General features: G+C 50.5%; 2 protein-coding genes across 4 annotated transcripts in view; one reads left to right on the forward strand and one right to left on the reverse strand.

Annotated features, from left to right (window-relative positions):
- The first annotated feature begins 1,860 nt into the window (after positions 1-1,860).
- LOC140719774 (zinc-binding protein A33-like) lies at positions 1,861-21,462 on the forward strand. Of its 2 annotated transcripts, none has more exons than XM_073034644.1 (6): positions 1,861-2,060; positions 5,029-5,124; positions 9,926-10,180; positions 14,194-14,216; positions 14,308-14,423; positions 20,336-21,462. In XM_073034644.1, exons 1-6 carry the CDS (start codon positions 1,893-1,895, stop codon positions 20,983-20,985), a joined length of 1,308 nt encoding a protein of 435 aa, XP_072890745.1. In that variant the 5' UTR covers positions 1,861-1,892; the 3' UTR covers positions 20,986-21,462. The 2 variants fall into 2 exon arrangements, with proteins under 2 accessions (XP_072890745.1, XP_072890753.1); XM_073034652.1 differs by having other exon boundaries at positions 9,947-10,180.
- Positions 21,314-23,306, reverse strand: part of vps52 (VPS52 subunit of GARP complex) — a 126,941-nt gene continuing 124,948 nt past the window's right edge. For both annotated transcript variants that reach the window (XM_073034622.1, XM_073034631.1), the window contains one exon: positions 21,314-22,813. In XM_073034622.1, the coding sequence (XP_072890723.1) occupies positions 22,667-22,813 (147 nt within the window). In that variant the 3' untranslated portion in view covers positions 21,314-22,666. The remainder of the gene's footprint in view (positions 22,814-23,306) is intronic.

Genomic DNA, 23,306 nt, shown 5'->3' on the forward strand with positions numbered 1-23,306 from the left:
CCCCCACCTCACCTCTCTCCCTCCCTCCCTACTTACCTATCCCTCCTTCCCTCTCCCTCTTCCCCTCCCTCCCTCGCACAGCCTGCAGGGAATCAGGAAGTCGAGTCCCGCTCTGCTCCGGGGATCAAGCCGGCCTCCCGCGGCGCTGAGCGTCCCGGAAACCCAGTGGCTCGGCCTCGGAATCGGCGGCCGCAGAAGCGGAGGGTCCCCGGCAGTGAGAGCTCGGCCGCCAGCGGGCGTCAGAGAGAGGGACAGAGAAGGGTCTGAGGGACGGGGAGAGGAGGGCGGAGAGGACCATTAGGGAAGTGGCTAGGACAGGGAGCAGTGTGGAGGAGTCACGGGGGAGAGAGGAAGAGATGAAGAAGGGGCCGAGAAAGGAGGGGGAGAAGGAGGGGAGGGGAAGGGAAAGGAGGGAAGAGGAGGGGGAGAAATATTGGAGGGGAAATGAGACGCAGAGTGTGAGGGAAGGGGAGAGAGGGAGATGGAGGGAGAGGGATAGTGAGAGAACGAGTGTGCGAGAGGAGGACGAGGTGAGAGAAAGGGCGCGAGTGATGCAGAGAGGCGATGAGGGAGAGAAGGAGAGAGAGAAAGGGAGGAGAAGGGAGAGAGGTAGAGTGATCCAGAAGGACGGGATAAGTGAGAGAGTGGAGGAGAGGGAGAGGAAGAGAGAGGGGGAAGGAGAGGAGATTGAGAGAAGCAGCTGGAGGGAAAGGGAGCGTGTGAGAGAGAGGCAGAGAGTGAGGGAAGGGGAAAGGGAGAGAGAAGGAGAGGTGAATGAGAGAGAGAGATGGAGGGAGAGGAAGGGAGAGAGGCACAGAGCAAGGGAGGGTGAGAGTGAGAGACACAGGTCAGGAGAGGGGGAGCAAAAGCGGCACAGGGAGGGTGGGGGTCCAATAGAGAGGGAAGGGAATGGTGCCCAGATAGGGGAGGGTGAGAGGGAGAGGGAGGGAGAGAGAGTGAAGGTGATGGATGGGGAGAGTGAGAGAAGGAGGCAAAGGGCAGGTGAAGGGGAGAGAGAAAATGAAGGGGACAGGCAGAGAGTGAGGAAACGGGAAAGGGAGAGAGGGGAGGTGAGGGAGATTGACAGCCCGAGGGAAAGGGAGGGTGAGAGGGCAGGAGAAGGGGAGAGGTGGAGAGGGGGTGAGGGGGTTTTAGAGAGAGTGGGGAATGATACAAGGACAGGGGAGAGATGGAGAGGGGGCAAGGATGAAGGGGTGGAAGTCAGGCAGAAGGAGGGAGCGGGTGCAAGAGTGACTGAGGGTGAAGAGGAGAGGTGGAAGATGAGGGCGCGGGGAAGAGACAGAGTGAGGGAAGGGAAGAGCGAGAGTGAGAGAGAGAAGCAGAGGGAGAAGGGGAAGGAGGATGATAGGGAGGGGAAGAGAGAGGAGGGGGAGAGGAATAGGGAGTGTGGGAGGGTGGGAAATAGTGCAAGGAAGAGCGAGGGTAAGAGGGAAAGATGGAGGGAGAGGGGAAATGAGAATGAGGGAGAGAGTTGGAGGGAAATTGGGAGGGTTTTAAAGAGGGAGAGAGCACAGCTAAGGGAGAAGGGAAAGGTATGGGATGGGGAGGAGGAGAGGTGGAGGGAGGGGTTGTGGGACACAGGCTCACATTTGGAGAGTGAGAGAGCAGGGCCAAGGGAAAAGGGAAAAGTATGGGATGAGGAGGAGAGGTGGAGGGAGGCATCTAGGATGAGAAAATCAGGTTTAGAGAGGGAGAGGACGACAGGCTGGGAGAGTTGGAGGGAGTGGGATGGGGAGGGAAAAAGAGAGAGTAGGAGAGAGGCTGGGAGGAATGGGGAGGAGGGACACAACAGGAAGGAGGGTGGGAGGGGGAGGAGTGAAGAGGAGGGAGAAAGTTGTGGGGAGGGGCAGTGGGAAGGTGACAGCAGGAAAATGAGGGGTTGCAGGTATCTCCCACACCTATTCTGCCCGCTCCACGAGGAGGAACTAAAACTGTTCTGTGAGACGGACGGGAAACTGATCTGTGGGATTTGCCGGGACAGCCGGGAGCACAAATATCACCACTACATCCCAGTGAATGAGGCACTGGACATCTACCAGGTGAGCCTCCCCTCAGACCCCCACCTCCGTGAGGACACCAGCTTCACTCCGATTCCCTCATCGGGTATGACCCAGTTTGGGATCAGACTCTGTTGCAGGGGCGGGAATGGGTGGCGGGACAGCTGGCCAAGTGGGTGGGGGGGGGGGGGTAGGGTGGTGGGACTGCTCCTTCCACCAGGACTCCCTGATCCATAGCAGAGCCTTCCTGTACACAGTTTCCATACTGTGCAGTGTCAGGAAGCTCTCTACTGTGCGTCTGTAGATCATGTGAGTATGGGAGGACAGATGAGGAGAGAAGGGCGAGAGGGAATGAAAATAGAGAGGGTGGCGGTGGGGGGGTGGGAGGGGGAATTACTGAAAGCTGGAGAAATCAATGTCAGGTTGAAGGTGTTGTTCCTCCAGCCCGACGGTGACCTCATTGTGGCAGTGAAAGAGGTGATTAACCGAGATCAGCACGCTGTCTACCAGCGATGCCACTTTCAGGGAACACTCCCCAGGGCCCAACCTCCCCTCAATCATCTTCTCAAGGTTCAACGTCAGGGGGTGCCACAGTGGTGTGGCAGTTCTTCTTGTTCCAATCACCCCTTCTAGGGCATAGGTGGTCGACAGCAGCTCACCAGAACCCTCTGCCCTGGGCTGATCAGCATTTCCTACGCCTACTAGGCGACCGTCCTTCCTCTCCCGTGAATGAGGTGTTTGGAGCTTCTGTTGGCGTTTCTGTCACACTGGGTTTTTATGGGATGGGGCAGCTAGCTCCATGCACAACCGTCTTCCTTGCACAGTCGGGCCTGGGACCATCCATGGCGGAGTTAGTGTGGCGCTCTTACAGCTCAGGGCATCGAGTTGAGTTCCATTCGGGTGGCGAATGTGGGAGGTCTGTACCTCCTCCCCATGAATGTGTGGGTTTCCTCCCACAACCCAGACTCGTACACTTAGTAGGTTAATTGGTGATTGTAAATCTTCCTGTGATTAGGCTGGGTGGGTCGGTGGGCAGAGGGGGCTTGCTGGGCCAGAAGACCGTGTTCCACACTGTGTCACTAGACTTCATTTTCCATTCCTTGTCTGTGATTCTTGACCGCCTTCACTGCCCACAACAGTGGAACAGTATTTTATTGTGGAAACATTGGTTTCCTTCAGCGAAGCTGTGAGCGCCTCTGCTGATCCTCCCCTCAGCGTGTCTTGCCGTGACGGAGACCAGGGCAACAGTCCTGCTTTGTGAACCTGAATCCGGCTGCTCTGTTACTGACACCTTCTCGACAGCTGCCCCCTCCCGAGTGTGTCAGGGGTGAAGAGGCTGGCTTGGTTCTCCCTGGAGCAGAGGAGGCTGGGGCGGGGCACATCAGATGAGGTGCACAAGATGGTGGGTGGTATGCTTAGTTGGAACTTCTCCCCCCTGCAGTGTCAGAGATCCCCAGAAACACACAGTGGTGTGGTCATGCACATTGGCGGAAGAAATAAAGGCATAGACTATTTTCCAAACCAGGAGAAAATTCTAAAGTGAGAGTTAGACCATAAGATATAGGAGCAGAATTAGGCCATTTGGCCCATTGAGTCTGCTCCACTATTTCATCATGGCTGATCCATTTTCCCTCTCAGTTCCAATCTCCCACCTTCATGCCCTGACCAATCAAGAAATCTATCAACCTCTATCTTAAATATACCCAAAGGCCTGGCCTCCACAGTTGCCTGTGGAAACCACCCTCTGACTAAAGAAATCCCTCCTCACATTTGTTCTAAGAGGATTCCCCTTTATTCTGAAGCTGTGTCCTTAGCTCCTAACTATAGGAATATCCTCTCCACATCCGCTCTGTCAAGGCCTTTCACTATTCGATAGGTTTCGATCAGTGGTTGGTTATGGTGGCAAGTTAGTGTCGTGTTATAGTCCCTCCCAGCAGTCTCCCTGCTTCTGGTAAGATGGCGGATTGGTGGCACAGTCAGCACAGCGGCTCCTGGGGGCCATCCAAAGATAGATCCCAAAATGAAATTACAGTGTCACAGTAGCATTACAAGTTCACAGTTATATAAATATTAGAGAAGTAAGGAATAATAAAAAAAAAAGGTTTCCAGTCTAACAGGAGGGGGGCATCACTTCCCGGCTACAGGTTGACTCATTATAGAGCCTAATGGCTCTATGAATGACCTCATTTCGCACTCTTTGGAGCAGCGCAGTTGTCTTAGTCCATTACTGAAAGTGCCCCTCTGTTCAGCCGAGGTGGCATGCAGAGGGTGAGAAACATCGTCCAGAACTGCCGGGATTTTCAGAGGGTCCTTTTGTTCTACCACAGCCTCCAGTGGGTCCAGTTTGATTCCTACATGGTATTGTCTTTTTATTATCGCAAGACCTCGCTGGACATTAAGAACTGCAGGTCTACCCCATCAGCGAGTTGCTCGTTGGTGGAGAAACTGAAGGAGCTGGACTCGGTGCTGTTGTTGGTGTCAGAGTCGGTGCGTGGAAGTGACGTGCAGTCTGACAGCGAGTGATTGCCTTTAAGATCCTGTTGGACATTGGTGGTGTGGGATGCTGCAAGTCTAGTTCATTGGCGACTGGCAGAGGCAGTCGGGTGAGCTGCTCGGTTAAAGCAAAGACCAGGCCTAAAGCTGTGCTGCCACCTGCCTGCAGCTGCCCAGGGGAAGTTGTTGGAGTGAAGCATAGTGCGGAGGAGGTGTGGCATAGTGTCGTCACTGGATTCGGAGTTGCTCCAAGTGTCCATCAACAGAAGATAAGCTGTTCGTCTGCAGACTGGTGCAACATTCAGGGACTCAGCGATTTGGACTGTACAGTATATTTTGTGTGTGACTTGCTATTTTATATGCACTGTATCTGCCTTGTGCTGTGTGTGACTGTTGGTTCTGTGTCTTGCTCTTTGGCCCCAGAGTAACGATTTTTCCTTTGGCTGTATCCATGTATGGTTAATTGACAAATAAACTTGAACTGAATGGCCGTGATGTCTCTCTTGCCTCCTCCCAGGATAAGCTGCAGTCGCACCTGGAGACGGCCAGGCGAAGGAGGGCCGCTGCCCTGAAGGCCAGGCTCCAGCAGAGGCAGAAGATCTCCGAAGTGCGGGTGAGGCTGCTCTCACTTTTCCCCTCTCCACCTGCCACCCTCCTGCCTCGCTGACTTCACTCAGAATCATGTAGCCCAACGACACAGAAACTATTAATATGCCTCGTCCCATTGATCTGCACCCGGACCACAGCCCTCCGTACCCCTCCCATCCGTGTACTTAAGCAAACTTCTCCTAAATATTGCTTTCAAACCCACATCCAGCACTTCTGCTGGCAGCTCATTCCACACGCAGCACCCTCTGAATCAAAACGTTCTCACTGACGTTCCCTTTCATCCTTAACTCATGACTCTGGTTGTAGTCTCACTCGACCTCAGTGGGAAAGGCCTGCTTGCATTTGCCCTGCCTGTATCCCTCATAATTCTGTACACCACTATCAAATCTCCCCTCGTTCTCCTGCTCTTCAGGGAATAAAGTCCCAGCCTTTCCCTTTAGCTCAGGTCCTTAAGTCCTTCTAACTGTTCTCTGTTCACTCTGAATCTTATTGACACCTTTCCTGTAGGTTGGTGACCAGAACTGCAGACAATACTCCAAATGAGGCCTCACCAACATCTTATACAACTTTACCTCCTGTGCTAAATACATTGATTTATGAAGGCCAATGTGCCAAAATCTTTCTGTAAGACCTTATCCGTGTCTGATGGCACTTTCAAGAAATTGTGTATCTGTATTCAAAGTTCAAAGTAAATTTGTTATCGAAGTACAAATATGTCACCAAGTGCACCCCGGTCATTAGTTTTATGACACTGTGAGAGCATGAATCATTGGGCACACTCAATAAGTCCAACAGTCATAACAGAATCACTGGAAGACAGCAGCAATATTGCAGATGACTAGCAGGGGAAACAACAAGCTGTATAAATAATATATGTGAAGAAAGGGAAAAAAACAATAAGTTCACTTTGGCTCAGTCTAGCTTTAAACCCGTCTCTAATTGATTGAATTGCACAACAATTGGGGATCAGATCAGAAACAAACAAACAAATTACACGTTGACGCACCCTCTATACATGGGTGAATTGAAATTATACGCTCCTTCATAAGTAAAACTAAAGCAATTCATCCAACTAGAATTATTTTCTAAAGAAATGAACATGAACTTTGGACGGGATAATTACAGAACATCAAAAATAAAGAGAGGTGCAATAGAGCTGATTGAGTACAAAGCAGAGCAGCTGGATACAATACAACCGATGGAGGAACACAAAACAAAAGCATTTGGGATATCAACAAGCAAAGAAAATAGATTATAGTGCAATAATGGGAAAACTTTTTACTTCAAGGCCTAAGAAAATAGGCCAAGCTGAGCTCAATGGTAAAAATATAACCAAGGCAATAACATTTTCTTTTCAAATGTTTTTATTATTATTATTATTATCCAAAATAACACGAGTACATCGAAGTAAGTGACACAATGTCTCAAAGGGAAAAAAATCAATGTTTTAAAGATTGAAAAATATGGTGACACAAAAAAAACCCTACTAAAGGAAGAATTTATAATTTATTATTACAATGGGATAAGCACCCTTTCTTTAAGATTAAACAAGATTGGAAAAAGGAACTTAATTTGACCTTTACGACGGAGGACTGGATACGGATCTTGAAATTGGTTTACCCTTCTTCGATCAGTGCTAGTCATTCACTGATTCAGTTTAAAATTGTACATCGTTACTATTTGATGAAGGAGAGGTTGTCTAAAATCTTTCCCAATGTCGATAGTTATTGTGATATATGTAAAACTAAGGCAATAACGTTTTCACTATACCCGTGTTAATGTATTGTTTTAGAATAATATCTGGAAAATTTACAAAGAATATCATATAAATTATCATAAATACATGATAAAAGACCAACAAGATGATAAATGCAGGAAATGCCAAGTGAAACCAGAAACAGTTGAACACGTTACAGGATCCTACAGCAGTTTAACTCAATCTGATTACCTACACAGGTACAATCAAACAGCAAACGTCATTCACCAAAACCTTGCTTTAAAACACAAACACCAGACCGTACTATAAATAAAAGCCTAATCCAGTTTTGGAGTCAGAGTCCCAGAAATTATATTACGACTGATCCATTATTATCAGCCTCTAACAGCCATCCAGATATAGCAATTCTGGGTAAACAAGCAAGAACAGTTTACTTACTAGATAGAGCCTTTCCAAACACAAGTAACTTACAGAAATCAGTAAGTGAGAAACACCAGAAATATGCTGAAATAAAAGAGGAAATTGAAAGACTATGGAACATGAACATTGTCTACAACTGGTATCATCCCAAAGGAACTACACAATAGAATTAAGCAATTAAGCCTACTCTGCAATATTTCTGTAAACTTCCAGAAAGCAACAATACTAAACAACACTGGAATAGTCTGAAAGTTCCTTACAATTAAAGTGCTTGGCTGTGCTCGTACCTCGGGTTTCTCCAGCTTGAGCTGAGAGAATGTAAACATACAATAATAATAATAATAAATAATTAAGCAATAAATACCGAGAACACGAGATGAAGAGTGGCCTCGGTCATAGTGAGGGTTAGGAACCCTCTGTTCTCCTGTACTCATCAACACTCTACTGCTCATTGTGCAAGTCCTGCGCTGGTTGGCTCTCCTAAAGTGCAATGCTTCACTAATGCACATCTGCATTAAATTCCATCTGCCATTGTTCCAGTTGATCCAGCTTTGATAATCTTCCTCGCTGTCCACTACACCCCAGTCCTGCAGTCATCCACAAATTTGCCATTTTAGTGGATTCCCCACCATCCAGGCCATGCTCTTGTCTCACTGCTGCCACCATCAGGTGGGAGGTACAGGAGCCTCAGGACCCACACCACCAGGTTCAAGAACAATTATTACCCCTCAACCAACAGGAACCTCCATCACCCAGGCCATGCTCTCGTCTCACTGCTGCCACCATCAGGCGGGAGGTACAGGAGCCTCAGGACCCACACCACCAGGTTCAAGAACAATTATTACCCCTCAACCAACAGGAACCCCCATCACCCAGGCCATGCTCTTGTCTCACTGCTGCCACCATCAGGCGGGAGGTACAGGAGCCTCAGGACCCACACCACCAGGTTCAGGAACAATTATTACCCCTCAACCAACAGGAACCCCCATCACCCAGGTCATGCTGTCGTCTCACTGCTGCCACCATTAGACGGGAGGCACAGGAGCCCCAGCACTCGCACCACCAGGTTCAGGAACAGTTATTACCCCTCAACCATCAGGAACCCCCATCACCCAGGATATGTTCTCATCTCACTGCTTCCATCAGGCAGGAGGTACAGGAGCCTCAGGACCCACACCACCAGGTTCAAGAACAATTATTACCCCTCAACCAACAGGAACCCCCATCACCCAGGCCATGCTCTTGTCTCACTGCTGCCACCATCAGGCGGGAGGTACAGGAGCCTCAGGACCCACACCACCAGGTTCAGGAACAATTATTACCCCTCAACCAACAGGAACCCCCATCACCCAGGTCATGCTGTCGTCTCACTGCTGCCACCATTAGACGGGAGGCACAGGAGCCCCAGCACTCGCACCACCAGGTTCAGGAACAGTTATTACCCCTCAACCATCAGGAACCCCCATCACCCAGGATATGTTCTCATCTCACTGCTTCCATCAGGCAGGAGGTACAGGAGCCTCAGGACTCACACCACCAGGTTCAGGAACAGTCATTACCTTTAACTGTCTGGCTTTTCAACTAGAGAGGATAACTTAACTTCATTCACCCCATCACTGAACTGTTCCCACAACCTCTGGACTCTCCTCTTCATCTCATGCATACAGCTCATTGCCTTCTGCACATTGATTGTGTGACCTCTCACCATGGCTCGTTAGCTAACTCTGCTAACAGGCATGAGACTCAGTGGTGAGAGGGCCACCTTACAGAAGCAAAATACGCCTAGGGTCGGTATGATTTGGGGTTCAACCAAACTGGACAATAAGGATGTTCCAATTAAGGAACTTTGACTGTAGCAAATGCTGTGTAAGTATTGCTCACACTCAATTACCAGTCACCAAGAAATGACAGATCTTACACCAGAATAAAATTTCAACTTTATCGAACAGTTAACAGGAAAAGGAAAAAAAGAGGGAAGGGTGCATTACAGTTAAACCAGTCCAAATGTGCATGTGAACATTGGAGCTCATTTCTGATTCAGTTGGGACGCTTTGCTTTGATTACTGACGCTGAACCCACACTCTGCACTAAGGATACCAGCCATAGTTCGAACTTTCTTCGAAGACCAGTTCAGGTGAACTGGCTAACCCAGGAGTATTGGCACTCCCTCCTTTAAACACACAGCTTCCTGAACCATTCGTAGGCTCGAAGCACTTCTTACAACGGGGTCTCTCCTTCGGGCAGCATTTGGTGGCATCTTCCCTTGTGCCGTGCTCCCAAACCAGACTACTGTCATTTGGAAATCTATTCCCACCCGGCTCTCAAGAATGTGCCATCCCATCACACTGGGCAGAAAGTTACAACACGACCCAAGACAATCCTGACTGGCTGATACAACATCCCCAAGTTGAACAACATGGTTCCTTTAGCCGAAACCAAAACACTCTTACCAGCAGAGCACTGCTCTTACTGAGAAGACTGCTAAAATGAAGTACCCCACAGTGCAGCAGTAGATATCTGAACTAGGGCATTACAACTGCTTCTCCATTTTGTGTCTGGTCTTTCATTGATTCTATTGCAAGAAAATGAATCCATATGTTGCATATGGTGACATATATGTACTTCGATAATAAGTTTACTTTGAACTTCTTGAACTTTGATTTTTCAGCACATTTTTTCTGCCTCGCAGGAGCAGTCGAGCAGCCTGCAGAGTCACATCAAGTTCGAGTTTACAAGGATGCACCGCTTCCTTAACGAGAGGGAGGAGCAGCTGAGCCGTGACCTCCGAGAGGCAGAGGGCCGGATTCTGGAGGAGATGGAACAGAATCTGCAGCAGATTCAGGATGCACTGGACGCCATTGAACGTGTACTGGGAGAGCTGCAGTCCCAGATGAACCAACAGGACATAATGGCCCTACTCAAGGTAGGCAACCAGATTGTAATAATCCTCATTCGGGGATCGGATATGAAGAGGTTCAGTAACTTTAAATTCCTTGGTGCTGTCCTAGCAGAGGTTCCGCAAGGTTGTCATATCCAGGGGAGGCAGTGGGGATGAGCTCCCACTATCTTAAATGCTTCTGCCAGACACTACCAAGTCCAGCTACTGGCCTTCATGTGCGGCTTAACTACTAAGCCCAGTAGAACCGTATCTACTGATAGGAATAGTGGGAAACTGTGTGCCTTAAAACCAGTCATTGATAGGGCTCATCAACATGGTTGCCAGCTCATCTAGAAGGAAAACTCTGATCTGAAAGCTCCGCTGCCTGGCAGCTACACCCATACATGGAGAGAGCTTCAGGAGTAAACCCCCAGGAAAGAAAACTCCACAGCTGCAGTCCCGAAGGCAGTTCTATGTTGAGTTCAATGCTGCTGGTGCCAAACCATATCGGTCTCTGCTATTTCTTCCGATTCACCAGCTGCACGGAGAGGGGGAGCTTGCTACATGGGCACCTGCTTTCTCTCCCTGGCTTGTGTACTGACTTGATTGCTGTCCACGTAGACACTAGGACACAACATCCATGATTGACCCTGATCAACAGAGAGGGCTTTAAATCTGGGATGAGCACGCATGTACAATTATGTAAAAGACGGTACAGCCGCTCTACTTTCTCAGAATTTTGTGTAGATACAGCATGTCATCTAAAACTTTGACAAACTGCTATAGCTGCTCAATGGACAGTACTCTGATTGGTTGCATCATGACCTGGTATGGAAATAGTGAGGGGGGAGGAGAGGGGAGAGAGGGAGGGGGAGAGAGTGAGGGGGAGAGAGGGAGGGGGAGAGAGGGAGAGGGAGAGAGAACAATGGACAGTACTCTGATTGGTTGCATCATGACCTGGTATGGAAATAGTGAGGGGGGGGGGGGGAGGAGAGGGGAGAGAGGGAGGGGAGAGAGAGAGAGAGGGAGAGAGAACAATGGACAGTACTCTGATTGGTTGCATCATGACCTGGTATGGAAATAGTGAGGGGGGAGGAGAGGGGAGAGAGGGAGGGGGAGAGAGTGAGGGGGAGAGAGGGAGGGGGAGAGAGGGAGAGGGAGAGAGAACAATGGACAGTACTCTGATTGGTTGCATCATGACCTGGTATGGAAATAGTGAGGGGGTAGAGGGGGAGAGGGAGAAGGAGGGGGAGGAGGGGGGAGGAGAGGGGAGAGAGGGAGGGGGAGAGAGAGAGAGGGAGAGAGAACAATGGACAGTACTCTGATTGGTTGCATCATGACCTGGTATGGAAATAGTGAGGGGGGAGAGGGGGTAGAGGGGGAGAGGGAGAAGGAGGGGGAGGAGGGGGAGGAGAGGGGAGAGAGGGAGGGGGAGAGAGGGAGGGGGAGAGAGAGAGAGGGAGAGAGAACAATGGACAGTACTCTGATTGGTTGCATCATGACCTGGTATGGAAATAGTGAGTGGGGAGGAGAGGGGAGAGAGGGAGGGGGAGAGAGAACAATGGACAGTACTCTGATTGGTTGCATCATGACCTGGTATGGAAATAGTGAGGGGGGAGGAGAGGGGAGAGAGGGAGAGGGAGAAGGAGGGGGAGGAGGGGGGAGGAGGGGAGAGAGGGAGGGAGAGAGAGAGAGAACAATGGACAGTACTCTGATTGGTTGCATCATGACCTGGTATGGAAATAGTGAGGGGGGGAGGGGGGGTAGAGGGGGAGAGGGAGAAGGAGGGGGAGGAGGGGGAGGAGGGGGGAGGAGAGGGGAGAGAGGGAGGGGGAGAGAGGGAGAGGGAGGGAGAGAACAATGGACAGTACTCTGATTGGTTGCATCATGACCTGGTATGGAAATAGTGAGGGGGGAGGAGAGGGGAGAGGGGGAGAGGGAGGGAGGGAGGGAGGGAGAGAGGGAGAGGGAGAGAGAACAATGGACAGTACTCTGATTGGTTGCATCATGACCTGGTATGGAAATAGTGAGGGGGGGAGGGGGGGTAGAGGGGGAGAGGGAGAAGGAGGGGGAGGAGGGGGAGGAGAGGGGAGAGAGGGAGGGGGAGAGAGGGAGAGAACAATGGACAGTACTCTGATTGGTTGCATCATGACCTGGTATGGAAATAGTGAGGGGGGAGGAGAGGGGAGAGAGGGAGAGGGAGAGAGGGAGGGAGGGAGAGAGGGAGGGGGTGAGAGGGAGGGGGGAGAGAGAGAACAATGGGCAGTACTCTGATTGGTTGCATCATGACCTGGTATGGAAATAGTGAGGGGGGGAGGGGGGGTAGAGGGGGAGAGGGAGAAGGAGGGGAAGGAGGGGGGAGGAGGGGGGAGGAGAGGGGAGAGAGGGAGGGGGAGAGAGGGAGAGGGAGGGAGAGAACAATGGACAGTACTCTGATTGGTTGCATCATGACCTGGTATGGAAATAGTGAGGGGGAGGAGAGGGGAGAGCGAGGGAGGGAGGGAGGGTGAGAGGGAGAGGGAGAGAGAACAATGGACAGTACTCTGATTGGTTGCATCATGACCTGGTATGGAAATAGTGAGGGGGGAGGAGAGGGGAGAGAGGGAGAGGGAGAGAGGGAGGGGGAGAGAGGGAGAGAGAGAACAATGGACACTACTCTGATTGGTTGCATCATGACCTGGTATGTAAATAGTGAGGGGGGGAGGGGGGGGGGAGGGGGAGAGGGAGAAGGAGGGGGAGGAGAGGGGAGAGAGGGAGGGGAAGAAAGGGAGGGGGAGAGAGGGAGAGGGAGAGAGAACAATGGACAGTACTCTGATTGGTTGCATCATGACCTGGTATGGAAATAGTGAGGGGGAGGAGAGGGGAGAGAGGGAGGGGGAGAGAGGGAGGGGGGAGAGGGAGAGAGAACAATGGACAGTACTCTGATTGGTTGCATCATGACCTGGTATGGAAATAGTGAGGGGGGAGGAGAGGGGAGAGAGGGAGAGGGAGAAGGAGGGGGAGGAGGGGGGAGGAGAGGGGGGAGAGGGAGGGGGAGAGAGGGAGAGAGAGAGAGAACAATGGACAGTACTCTGATTGGTTGCATCATGACCTGGTATGGAAATAGTGAGGGGGGAGGAGAGGGGAGAGAGGGAGGGGGAGAGAGGGAGAGGGAGAGAGAACAATGGACAGTACTCTGATTGGTTGCATTGTGACCTGGTATGGAAATAGTGAGGGGGGGAGGAGAGGGGAGAGAGGGAGGGGGGGAACAATGATTGCTTTTCAGTCTCCCATCACACAGACTAGCCCCATTCACTGGGGGGCAAGGATACCCTCACTCCCCCTGCCCCTTACCCTCACCCTTACCTTTAAATCTGTATCTCCGTTCCATGAACTGTCAGCCAGAGTGAACAGATTCCTGGGCTCAGCCACTCAGTACACCCTGATCTTGTCCACCCCCCATCCCATCTCTTCCCAAAGTTCTCCCCGGTGGGGGGGGGGCGGGAGAGTCCTGGCTTCTGCAGTCTCTCACCTCATGCCCGAGATCCCTCCTCCCTGGAACCATTGTGGGAACTCTGCCCTCCCTCTCTGGGACCTCCTGAAAGAATGGGGAGCAACTGGACTCAGCCTGAAGTTTGTGTAGACAGTGGTGGAAAGCTATGTACTGGTGTGGGGCTTCCTGTTTTAAAGTCTTTGAGATTTGTTAAAACCAAACAATTGAGGGGAGATTTGATAGAGGTATATAAATTTATGAGGGTAAATGCAGGCAGGTTTTTTCTGCTGAACTACAACCAGAGGTCATGGTATAAGGGTGAAAGGTGAGTTGTTGAGGGGAATCTTCATCACTCAGATGTGGAACAAGCTGCCAGAGCCACGGGTGGCTGCAGGGATGATAATCAATATTGACGAGAAATTTGGATAGGCACATGGATGGGAGGGAAGTCAAGGGCTGTGGTCTGGGTGCAGGTCGATGGGACGAGGCGGAATGATAGTTTGGCACAGACTAGATGGGCCAAAGGGCCTGTTTCTGGGCTGTTGTGTTCTATTTAATACTAAGACCTACCTCTTGTCTGTTTCAGGAGGAGAGCATTTGGAACAGGAGGTGAGAGATCCCATCACGTTCTTGAAGTAACAAGTCAAACTTTCAAACAATCACAGCTGTATTGTTGCAACATGCAAACTTTAATTTGCAGGTTCAGCGATAAAGGCAATTCACTAGAACCGGTTGACCTGGATCTGCCCTTGGGGGTATTCAAAGGCCCATTGCAATATGCAGCATGGCACGCGATGATGGACGTTATCAGGCCTGGTGAGCTGATTTAAATCTCTCAGTTCTCGTCTGTGGAATAGTGGGGGTGTACAAGCATTTATTGAGATGCAGACCTCACACAAAACACTGGAGGAACTCAGCAGGTCAAGCAGCTTCTATGCAGGGAAATGGACAGTCATTTCGGGCAAGACCCATCACTTGGACTGATTTTTTGACCATAAAACGATAAGGCCCACAAGGATTAATTAAACCCTTCCCTCCCACACAGCCCCCCACTTTTCATTATCCATGTGCTTATTCAATGTCCCTAGTGTAAATAAATGCCACTACCACCATCTCTGGCACTACATGCACCCACCACTCTGTGTAAAAAACCTACTGACTTCCCTCCGATCACCTTAAAATTAAGCCCCCTCAAATTAGCTATTTCCACCCAGAGCAAAAGTCTCTGTATATCCACTCAATCTATGTCTCATCATCTTGTAAACCTCTATGAATTCATCTCTCATCCTCCTTCACTCCAAAGACAAAATTCCTGGCTTACTCAGTCTATCATAAAACATGCTCTCTAATCCAGCCAGTAACCTGGTGAATCTCCTCTGCACCCTCTCTAATCCAGCCAGTAACCTGGTGAATCTCCTCTGCACCCTCTCTAATCCAGCCAGTAACCTGGTGAATCTCCTCTGCACCCTCTCTAATCCAGCCAGTAACCTGGTGAATCTCCTCTGCACCCTCTCTAATCCAGCCAATAACCTGGTGAATCTCCTCTGCACCCTCTCTAATCCAGCCAGTAACCTGGTATATCTCCTCTGCACCCTCTCTAAAGCTTCCACATCCTTCCAATAATGAGATGACCTGAACAGAGCACAATGTTCCAAGTGTGGCCCAACCAGGGTTTTATGCAGCAACTTTGAGGGATATATTGACGTGGACCAGAAAATCCCTCTGTTCCTCCACATGGCCAAGAATCCTGCCATTACCCTGTATTCTGCCCTTCAAATTGACCTACCAAAGGAGCTGTGACCGGTATGGATCAGACACTGAATGGTAAGGTAGGCTTGATGAGTGGATCGGCTCCTCTTGCTCCTGTTTTTAGGGGTGTGGGTGGAACCAGAGCACCCAGAAACCCACCCGGTCACAGGAAAAACACGTAAACTCTATGCCAACGGTCATGATCAGGCAGCAATAGCTGGATGTATGAAGGGCGGACAGGAGGATGAATACAGGGCCCTGGTGGAGTACTTTGTCAGATGGTGCAAGCTTTATCATCTTCAGCTCAACATCAGTAAGACAAAGGAGATGGTGATGGACTTTAGGAGGACTAAGCCCTGTTAACACTGATGGTAAGGACTAACAAGTACCTCAATGGCAGGCCTGAGTGGAGTACCAACACAGAGGCTGTGTACAGGAAAGGCCAGAGTCACCTCACCTTCCTGAGGAGTGTGCAGGCCTCGCCTTCATGTTCTACCAGTCTGTTGTCACCAGTACAATCTTCTATGCGGTGATGCGCTGGGGCAATGGCATTAACACAGGTGATCCCAACAGGCTGAATAAACTGATTAGAAAGGCTGCCTCTGTTATAGGAGTCAAACTGGACACACCAGAGGCTGTGGTAGAAAATCCTGGCAATTCTGGATAATGTTTCTCACCTTCTGCATGCCACCTCGGCTGAACAGAGGAGCACTTTTAGTAATAGACTAAGACAAATGCACCGCTCCAAAGAGTGCGAAATGAGGTCATTCTTACCCTCGGCCATTAGGCTCTATAAGAGTCAACCTATAGCCAGGGAAGTGATGACCCCCCTCCTGTTACACTGTTTGTGGTTACTTATTTTTATTCTTCCTTACTTCTCTGATATTTACATATCTGTGAACTTGTAATGCTACTGTGACACTGTAACCTCCTTTGGGATCAATAAAGTATCTATCTACCTATGATGCCAAGAGAATCACCAGGGCCTCCTCCCCCACTATCTGTGACATTTAGTAGGAGCGTTGCAGATGAAGGGCCCGAAGCACAATTGAGGATCCCCACCACCCATCCCACAATCTCGGTGACCCACCACCCATCCCACAACCTCTCTGACCCACCACCCATCCCACAATCTCGGTGACCCACCACCCATCCTACAACCTCTCTGACCCACCACCCATCCCACAATCTCTCTGACCCACCACCCATCCCACAATCTCGGTGACCCACCACCCATCCTACAACCTCTCTGACCCACCACCCATCCCACAATCTCTCTCTGACCCACCAACCATCCCACAATCTCGGTGACCCACAACCTCTCTGACCCACCACTCACCCCACAATCTCTCTCTGACCCACCACCCATCCCACAATCTCTCTGTAACCCACCACCCATCCCACAATCTTTCTCTGACCCACCACCCATCCCACAATCTCGGTGACCCACCACCCATCCCACAACCTCTCTGACCCACCACCCATCCCACAATCTCTCTCTGACCCACCACCCATCCCACAATCTCTCTGTAACCCACCACCCATCCCACAATCTCTCTCTGACCCACCACCCATCCCACAATCTCTGACCCACCACCCACCCCACAATCTCTCTGACCCACCACTCATCTGACAATCTCTCTGTAACCCACCACCCACCCCACAATCTCTCTGACCCACCACCCATCTGACAATCTCTCTGACCCACCACCCACCCCACAATCTCTTTTGCCCTCTATCCATTCCACAATCTCTCTCTGACCCACCACCCATCCCACAATCTCTCTGACCCACCACACAATCTCTCTGACCCACCACTCATCCGACAATCTCTCTGTAACCCACCACCCATCCCACAATCTCTCTCTGACCCACCACCCACCCCACAATCTCTCTGACCCACCACCCATCCGACAATCTCTCTGACCCACCACCCACCCCACAATCTCTTTTGCCCTCTATCCATTCCACAATCTCTCTCTGACCCACCACCCATCCCACAATCTCTCTGACCCACCACCCACCCCACAATCTCTCTGACCCACCACTCATCCGACAATCTCTCTGTAACCCACCACCCATCCCACAATCTCTCTCTGACCCACCACCCACCCCACAATCTCTCTGACCCACCACCCATCCGACAATCTCTCTGACCCACCACCCACCCCACAATCTCTTTTGCCCTCTATCCATTCCACAATCTCCTTCACCCACTACCATCAGGAGTATCAGGACTAGGACTGCCAGACTAGGTAGCAGCTTCTACCCTCTGCCTGTGAATGAATACCCTGCCACCACAGGGCCCTCCTCACCAAGACAGCAAGCTGTTTACTGTTCACTTGTGCTGCGGAATACATGCACTACATTATGTCTTATTTATGGTAATATTTTGTTTTATGTGCCCTGTGTGATATGTGTTTTGTGGATGCACGTGGTCCGTAGGAACTTTGTTTCATTCGGTTGCATGTAAGTACAGTCAGATGATCGTAAACTTCAACTTGAACTTGAGGATTCAAGTCACCAGGTAGCTGGGTGAATTTTAAGCAAACCACACAATACGCTGGAGGAACTCAGCAGGTCAGTTAGCATCTATGGAATTGAACAGTCATCGATTAGGGCCAAGTCCTCTTTTCAGGTCCAGAAAGGACGGGGGAAGACACCAGAATAAAAAGACGTGGGTAGGGGAGGAGGATAGCTAGAAGGTGATAGACGAAGCCAGGTGCATGGGAAAGGTAAAGGGCTGAAGAGAAAGGAATGTGATAGCAGGTGAGAAGAGATCATTGAATAGAAGAGCGGAGGAGAAGGATATTTTTAACCAGAAGGAGAAATCAATATTCATGCCATCAGGTTGAAGGCCAGCCAGACAGAATATAAGGTGTTCCTGCTCAACCCTGAGAGTGGCTTCATTTTGGCCTTTCAGAATTTGTAGTTCAAGTATGACAGCCTTGGGCCAACATGCCAGAACGGGAACGGGAATTTAAATGTCTGGCAATCGGGAAGTGTACTTAATAGTGGTTTCATTCGGGATGGAACAGGATTCCCTATGGAAATCTGGAACAGAACTATACAAAGGGAGTGGGATAATTCCGTGTAAATGATAATAGTGGGGAGGGGGCACAGAACCTGGAACCCTCTCCCGTCCCAGCTCAGACAGATCAGGACAGGGATTTGATGGGAGAGTGGGCTACACCTGAGCTGAGCCAGGTAAGTGGGGTTATTACAGCTCAGCGACTTCTGGAGTTTATAGTTCCACTCTGGCACAGTGACAGGGTGGGTTTCCTCCCCCAGTCCAAACACATACTGGTTAGTAGGTTAATTGGCCATTGCAAACTGTCTGTGTTAACAAGGTGGACAGCTCGTTGGGCTAGAAGGGCCTGTTCCACACAGTGTGTCTAATAAAATAAATAAGGGAATGTCAGCAGCTAGCATATAGTCACTGGGCTGAATGCCCCAATTCTGAGTCACAGCAATTCATTCAAGAATCATAGATTTCATAGGCCGAGGCCTTAGGGAGACTGGTAACAAGGGGTACAGCATACATCCTTAGTGTTGATGAGCAGAGGGATCTTGGGGTCCAGGTTCTTAGCTTTCTCAAGTAGCTACACAGTTTGAGAGGGTGGTTAAGGAGAACCTCATTAGGTTAGGCATTGAAGTTAGTTTGCAGCTTTATAAAACTGTGGTTACGCTGTTTCTGGAGTATTGCATACAGTTCCGGTCACCCCATTATAGAGAGTTTGTTGAGAGGGTGCAGAAGAGATTTACCAGGATGCCACCTAAATTATAAGGCACGTGCTCTAACGAGAGGTTGGACAAATGGGGTGGAAGAGGCTGAGCGGAGAAGATCTGATAGAGCTTTACAAGATTATGATAGACTAGACAAGACAGCATCTTTTGCCCAGGACCAAAATCACTAATTCGAGAGGGCACAGGTTTAAGATGAGAGGGGCAAGTATTTTTTAAATCAAACAAAGTGATGGGTGCCTGGGGTGGTGGGAGAGGCACCAGAGATGTTTAGCTAAGCACACGAATGTGAGGAAATGGACGTTGTGTAGGTAGAAGAGATTAGTTTAGTGAGCCATTTGATTACTAACTTGGTGGGTGTCTGGAGTGTGCTGTTGGGAGAGAAATAGAGGCAGATATAATATGCATTTAAAAGGTTTTAGATTGGCTCATAAATGTGTGGGGAAGAACTCTGTGAAAGCAGATGGGATTAGTTTAGTTAGATATTTAATTAGCTGAAGGGCCTGTTCTTGTGCTGTACTGTTCTGGGCTCTGTGAGAATGTACTGCCAGTCAACATAGAGATGCAGCTTTGATTTCAACATTTAAGAGAAATGTGGCTAAGTATATAGATGGAAAAGGTATGGTGGGCTGTGGTCCACACAGATCGATGGGACTGAGCAGAACAGTTCAGCAGAGACTGGATAGGCTGAACAGCCTGCTTCTTTGCTGCAGTGTCTACAATGGTGAGAAAGTGGTGTCGAGCTGACTGAGATTTGGGTGGGCCCACAGTCATGCTGTACGGAGTTTCCACTTCGCTCCATGGCCGTGCGGGTTTCCTCCCACATTCCAAAGACGGATCTCAGTGAGCTACGGCACGATATGTTGGTGCCAGAAGAATGGCGTCACTAGTAGGGAGCCCCAGGACATCCTCGGGCTGCGTTGGTTGTTGACGCAAATGATGCATTCCACTGGATGTTTTGATCTTCTCTTTATCGTTTTAAAACTGCCAGTCACCCTATGTGCAGACGATCCTGTGCCTGCATCCCATTATGGACATACAATCAATCTATGTATGCATGCTATCTTAAGTATTTATATTTAATCTTTTTTTGTGTTCTTTATCTTATTCTGCTTTTTCTGTGCTGCATCAGATCTGGAGTAACAATTACTTTGATCTTTACACGTGTGTACTGGAAATAACATTAAGCAAACTTGAATCTTTTCTGAAGCTTTTGTGTGTGTTTTCCCCCTCAGTACCGGTGCCTCTGACCCTAAACCCCGATACTGCGAACGCCTGGCTCGTCCTGTCCGAGGACCTGCACTGCGTGAGGATGGGACAGCAGCGGCGGACAGTGCCAGAGTCAGCTGAGAGATTCGATCGGTGCGCCTGCGTCTTGGCCATGGAGGGATTCTCCACAGGGCAGCACTACTGGGAGGTGCAGGTGGGACAGAAGACAGAGTGGGATCTCGGGGTAGCCAAAAAATCCTGCCAGAGGAAGGGGAGGATCCGACGCTATCCCGACGATGGGTACTGGAGATTAAGCCTGAGGCGGCAGAGTGAGTACACGGTGTTCACGGACCCTCCCACTTTGCTCAGTCTGACCCGCAGCCCGCACACGGTGGGCATCTACCTGGACTATGAAGGCGGGCAATTATCATTCTATGACGTGGATGGGATGGTTCACCTCCACACCTTCACTGACACCTTCACTGAGACCCTCTACCCCTATTTCTGCCCTTGTCTCGGGGACGGAGGAAAGAACTTGGAAGCCATGAAAATCTGCTGGGTGAAGAGCCCCACTCATCATAAAGCACCTGAGACATTAATTCACCGTAGTCTGCACTCTGATACTTCGACTGCTGGGTCCCCGCAGGAGCACACACTGGAGGCTATACTTCGTTAGAAGTTTGAGGAGATTTGGTCTGTCACTAAAAACTCTAGCAAATTCCTACAGATTTACCGTGGAGAGCATTCTGACTGGTTACATCAATGTCTGGTTTGGGGTGGGGGGTGGGGGCCACTACACAGATTCGGAAAAAGCTGCAGAAGGTTGTAAAGCACCATGGGCACTAGCCTCGACACGATTGAGGACATCATCAAGGATGCAGCTTCCATCATGAAGGAGCCTCTCCATCCTCCTTTTCTCGTGAGCCTAAATACCCACAGTCAACACTCCAAGAACAGCTCTTCCCCTCCACCGTCAGATTTCGGAAAGAACCATGAACAATTCCTCGGTTTTGCTCTCCTTCAGTACTAATTTATTATTTCTAGAATTCTTACTGTAATTTCCAGTATTTTTTATGTATTGCACTGTCCTGCTGCCACAAAACAACAAATTTCACAACACATGTCAGCGATAATAAAACCGATTATGATTCTCGCACATTCCAGACATATGAGTTAGTTGTGGCAACACGTGGCTGTTCCCAGCACGCCCTCGGTCTGTGTTTGTCGCTGATACAAACGGGGCATTGCGCTGTACACGTGACAGATTCAGCTCACCCTCAATCTTGTACTGCACCTGCCCCAATCCCCACCTCTCTCTCTCCGTGAGGAGACATTCAGCCCTGGTTCCACTCTTTTAATTCTGGGATGAATTCCAGAGGAAATCCTGCCCCGTCAGGGCTCCCACTGACCGTTGTGCTGTCCGGACCCAGGGCCATTCTGGATCAACGCAGAGCCAAGTGTTCAAACAGCACCGGGACCCTGTCCCACATTCTGCACCCCCATCCTGAATCCTCCAAACAGCCGACCAGATGAGAGAGTTGAGCAGGTTCTGGAGAGGGAATGTTGCTGCAGGTTGGTCCATCGGGTTTTGCTGTTTACTACACATGCACATCAGCCAACCCATAGCACCTGCACTGTACTTAAAGGGTAACGCACATCAGAGGGGGGGCAGAGGAAGAATGTAGGAGAAGAGGGATGGAGTGTGGGACAGGAACGGTGGAGGAATATTGGAGAGGAGGGATGGAGGAACGTGGGAGAGGAGGAATGTCAGAATCTGGAGAGGAGGGAACAAGTCAAGTCAAATGACAATAAAAAGTGACTTGACTTGACTTGGGAAGGAGGAAGGACGGAGGAGTGTGGGAGGAGGGACGGAGGAATGTGGGTGAGGAAAGATTGAGTGTGGGAGGAGGGATGGAGGAGTGTGGGTGAGGAAGGACGGAGGAGTGTGGGAGGAGGAACGGAGGAATGTGGGTAAGGAAGGATTGAGTGTGGGAGGAGGGATGGAGGAGTGTGGGTGAGGAAGGACGGAGGAGTGTGGGAGGAGGGACGGAGGAATGTGGGTGAGGAAGGATTGAGTGTGGGAGGAGGGATGGAGGAGTGTGGGTGAGGAAGGACGGAAGAGTGTGGGAGGAGGGACAGAGGAATGTGGGTGAGGAAGGATTGAGTGTGGGAGGAGGGATGGAAGAGTGTGGGTGAGGAAGGACGGAGGAGTGTGGGAGGAGGGACGGAGGAATGTGGGTGAGGAAGGATTGAGTGTGGGAGGAGGGATGGAGGAGTGTGGGTGAGGAAGGACGGAGGAGTGTGGGAGGAGGGATGGAGGAATGTGGGTGAGGAAGGATTGAGGAAAGCAGAGAGGATCAGAAATTAGGTTTGTGTTTTTTCACTTCCACCATGAGGTGGTGAATGTTGATGAGCTCGGAGCGGACGGCCAGGCTGCGGAGGGGTGGTTGTGACAGCACTCGGTGGAATCGGTGATAATACTGGATCAGCTGGGTCAGCGCTCCCTGTGGGGGAGGGGGAATAGAGGTTATTGCTGGCACTCCAACCTCACAACCGCATGTCCCCTCCACTCACACTCCCTCCGACCTCAGTTCTCACGCACCCACCTCTTCCGGCACATCCCCACCCCACTCCAGGCCTCCATCACCAGCCTCGTCACCCCAGGGTGAGCTAACGTCACACACTCCAGAACCCACCACCCTCCCATACCTCCCCCCAGGACTGTGACCCCTGCATCCCCACCCCACTCCAGGCCTCCATCACCAGCCTCGTCACCCCAGGGTGAGCTAACGTCACACACTCCAGAACCCACCACCCTCCCATACCTCCCCCCAGGACTGTGACCCCTGCATCCCCACCCCACTCCAGGCCTCCATCACCCCAGAGTGAGCTAACGTCACACACTCCAGAACCCACCACCCTCCCATACCTCCCCCAGGACTGTGACCCCTGCATCCCCACCCCACTCCAGGCCTCCATCATCACCCCCGTCACCCC

Source organism: Hemitrygon akajei, chromosome 2, assembly GCF_048418815.1.
Source record: "Hemitrygon akajei chromosome 2, sHemAka1.3, whole genome shotgun sequence".
Lineage (NCBI taxonomy): Eukaryota > Metazoa > Chordata > Chondrichthyes > Myliobatiformes > Dasyatidae > Hemitrygon > Hemitrygon akajei.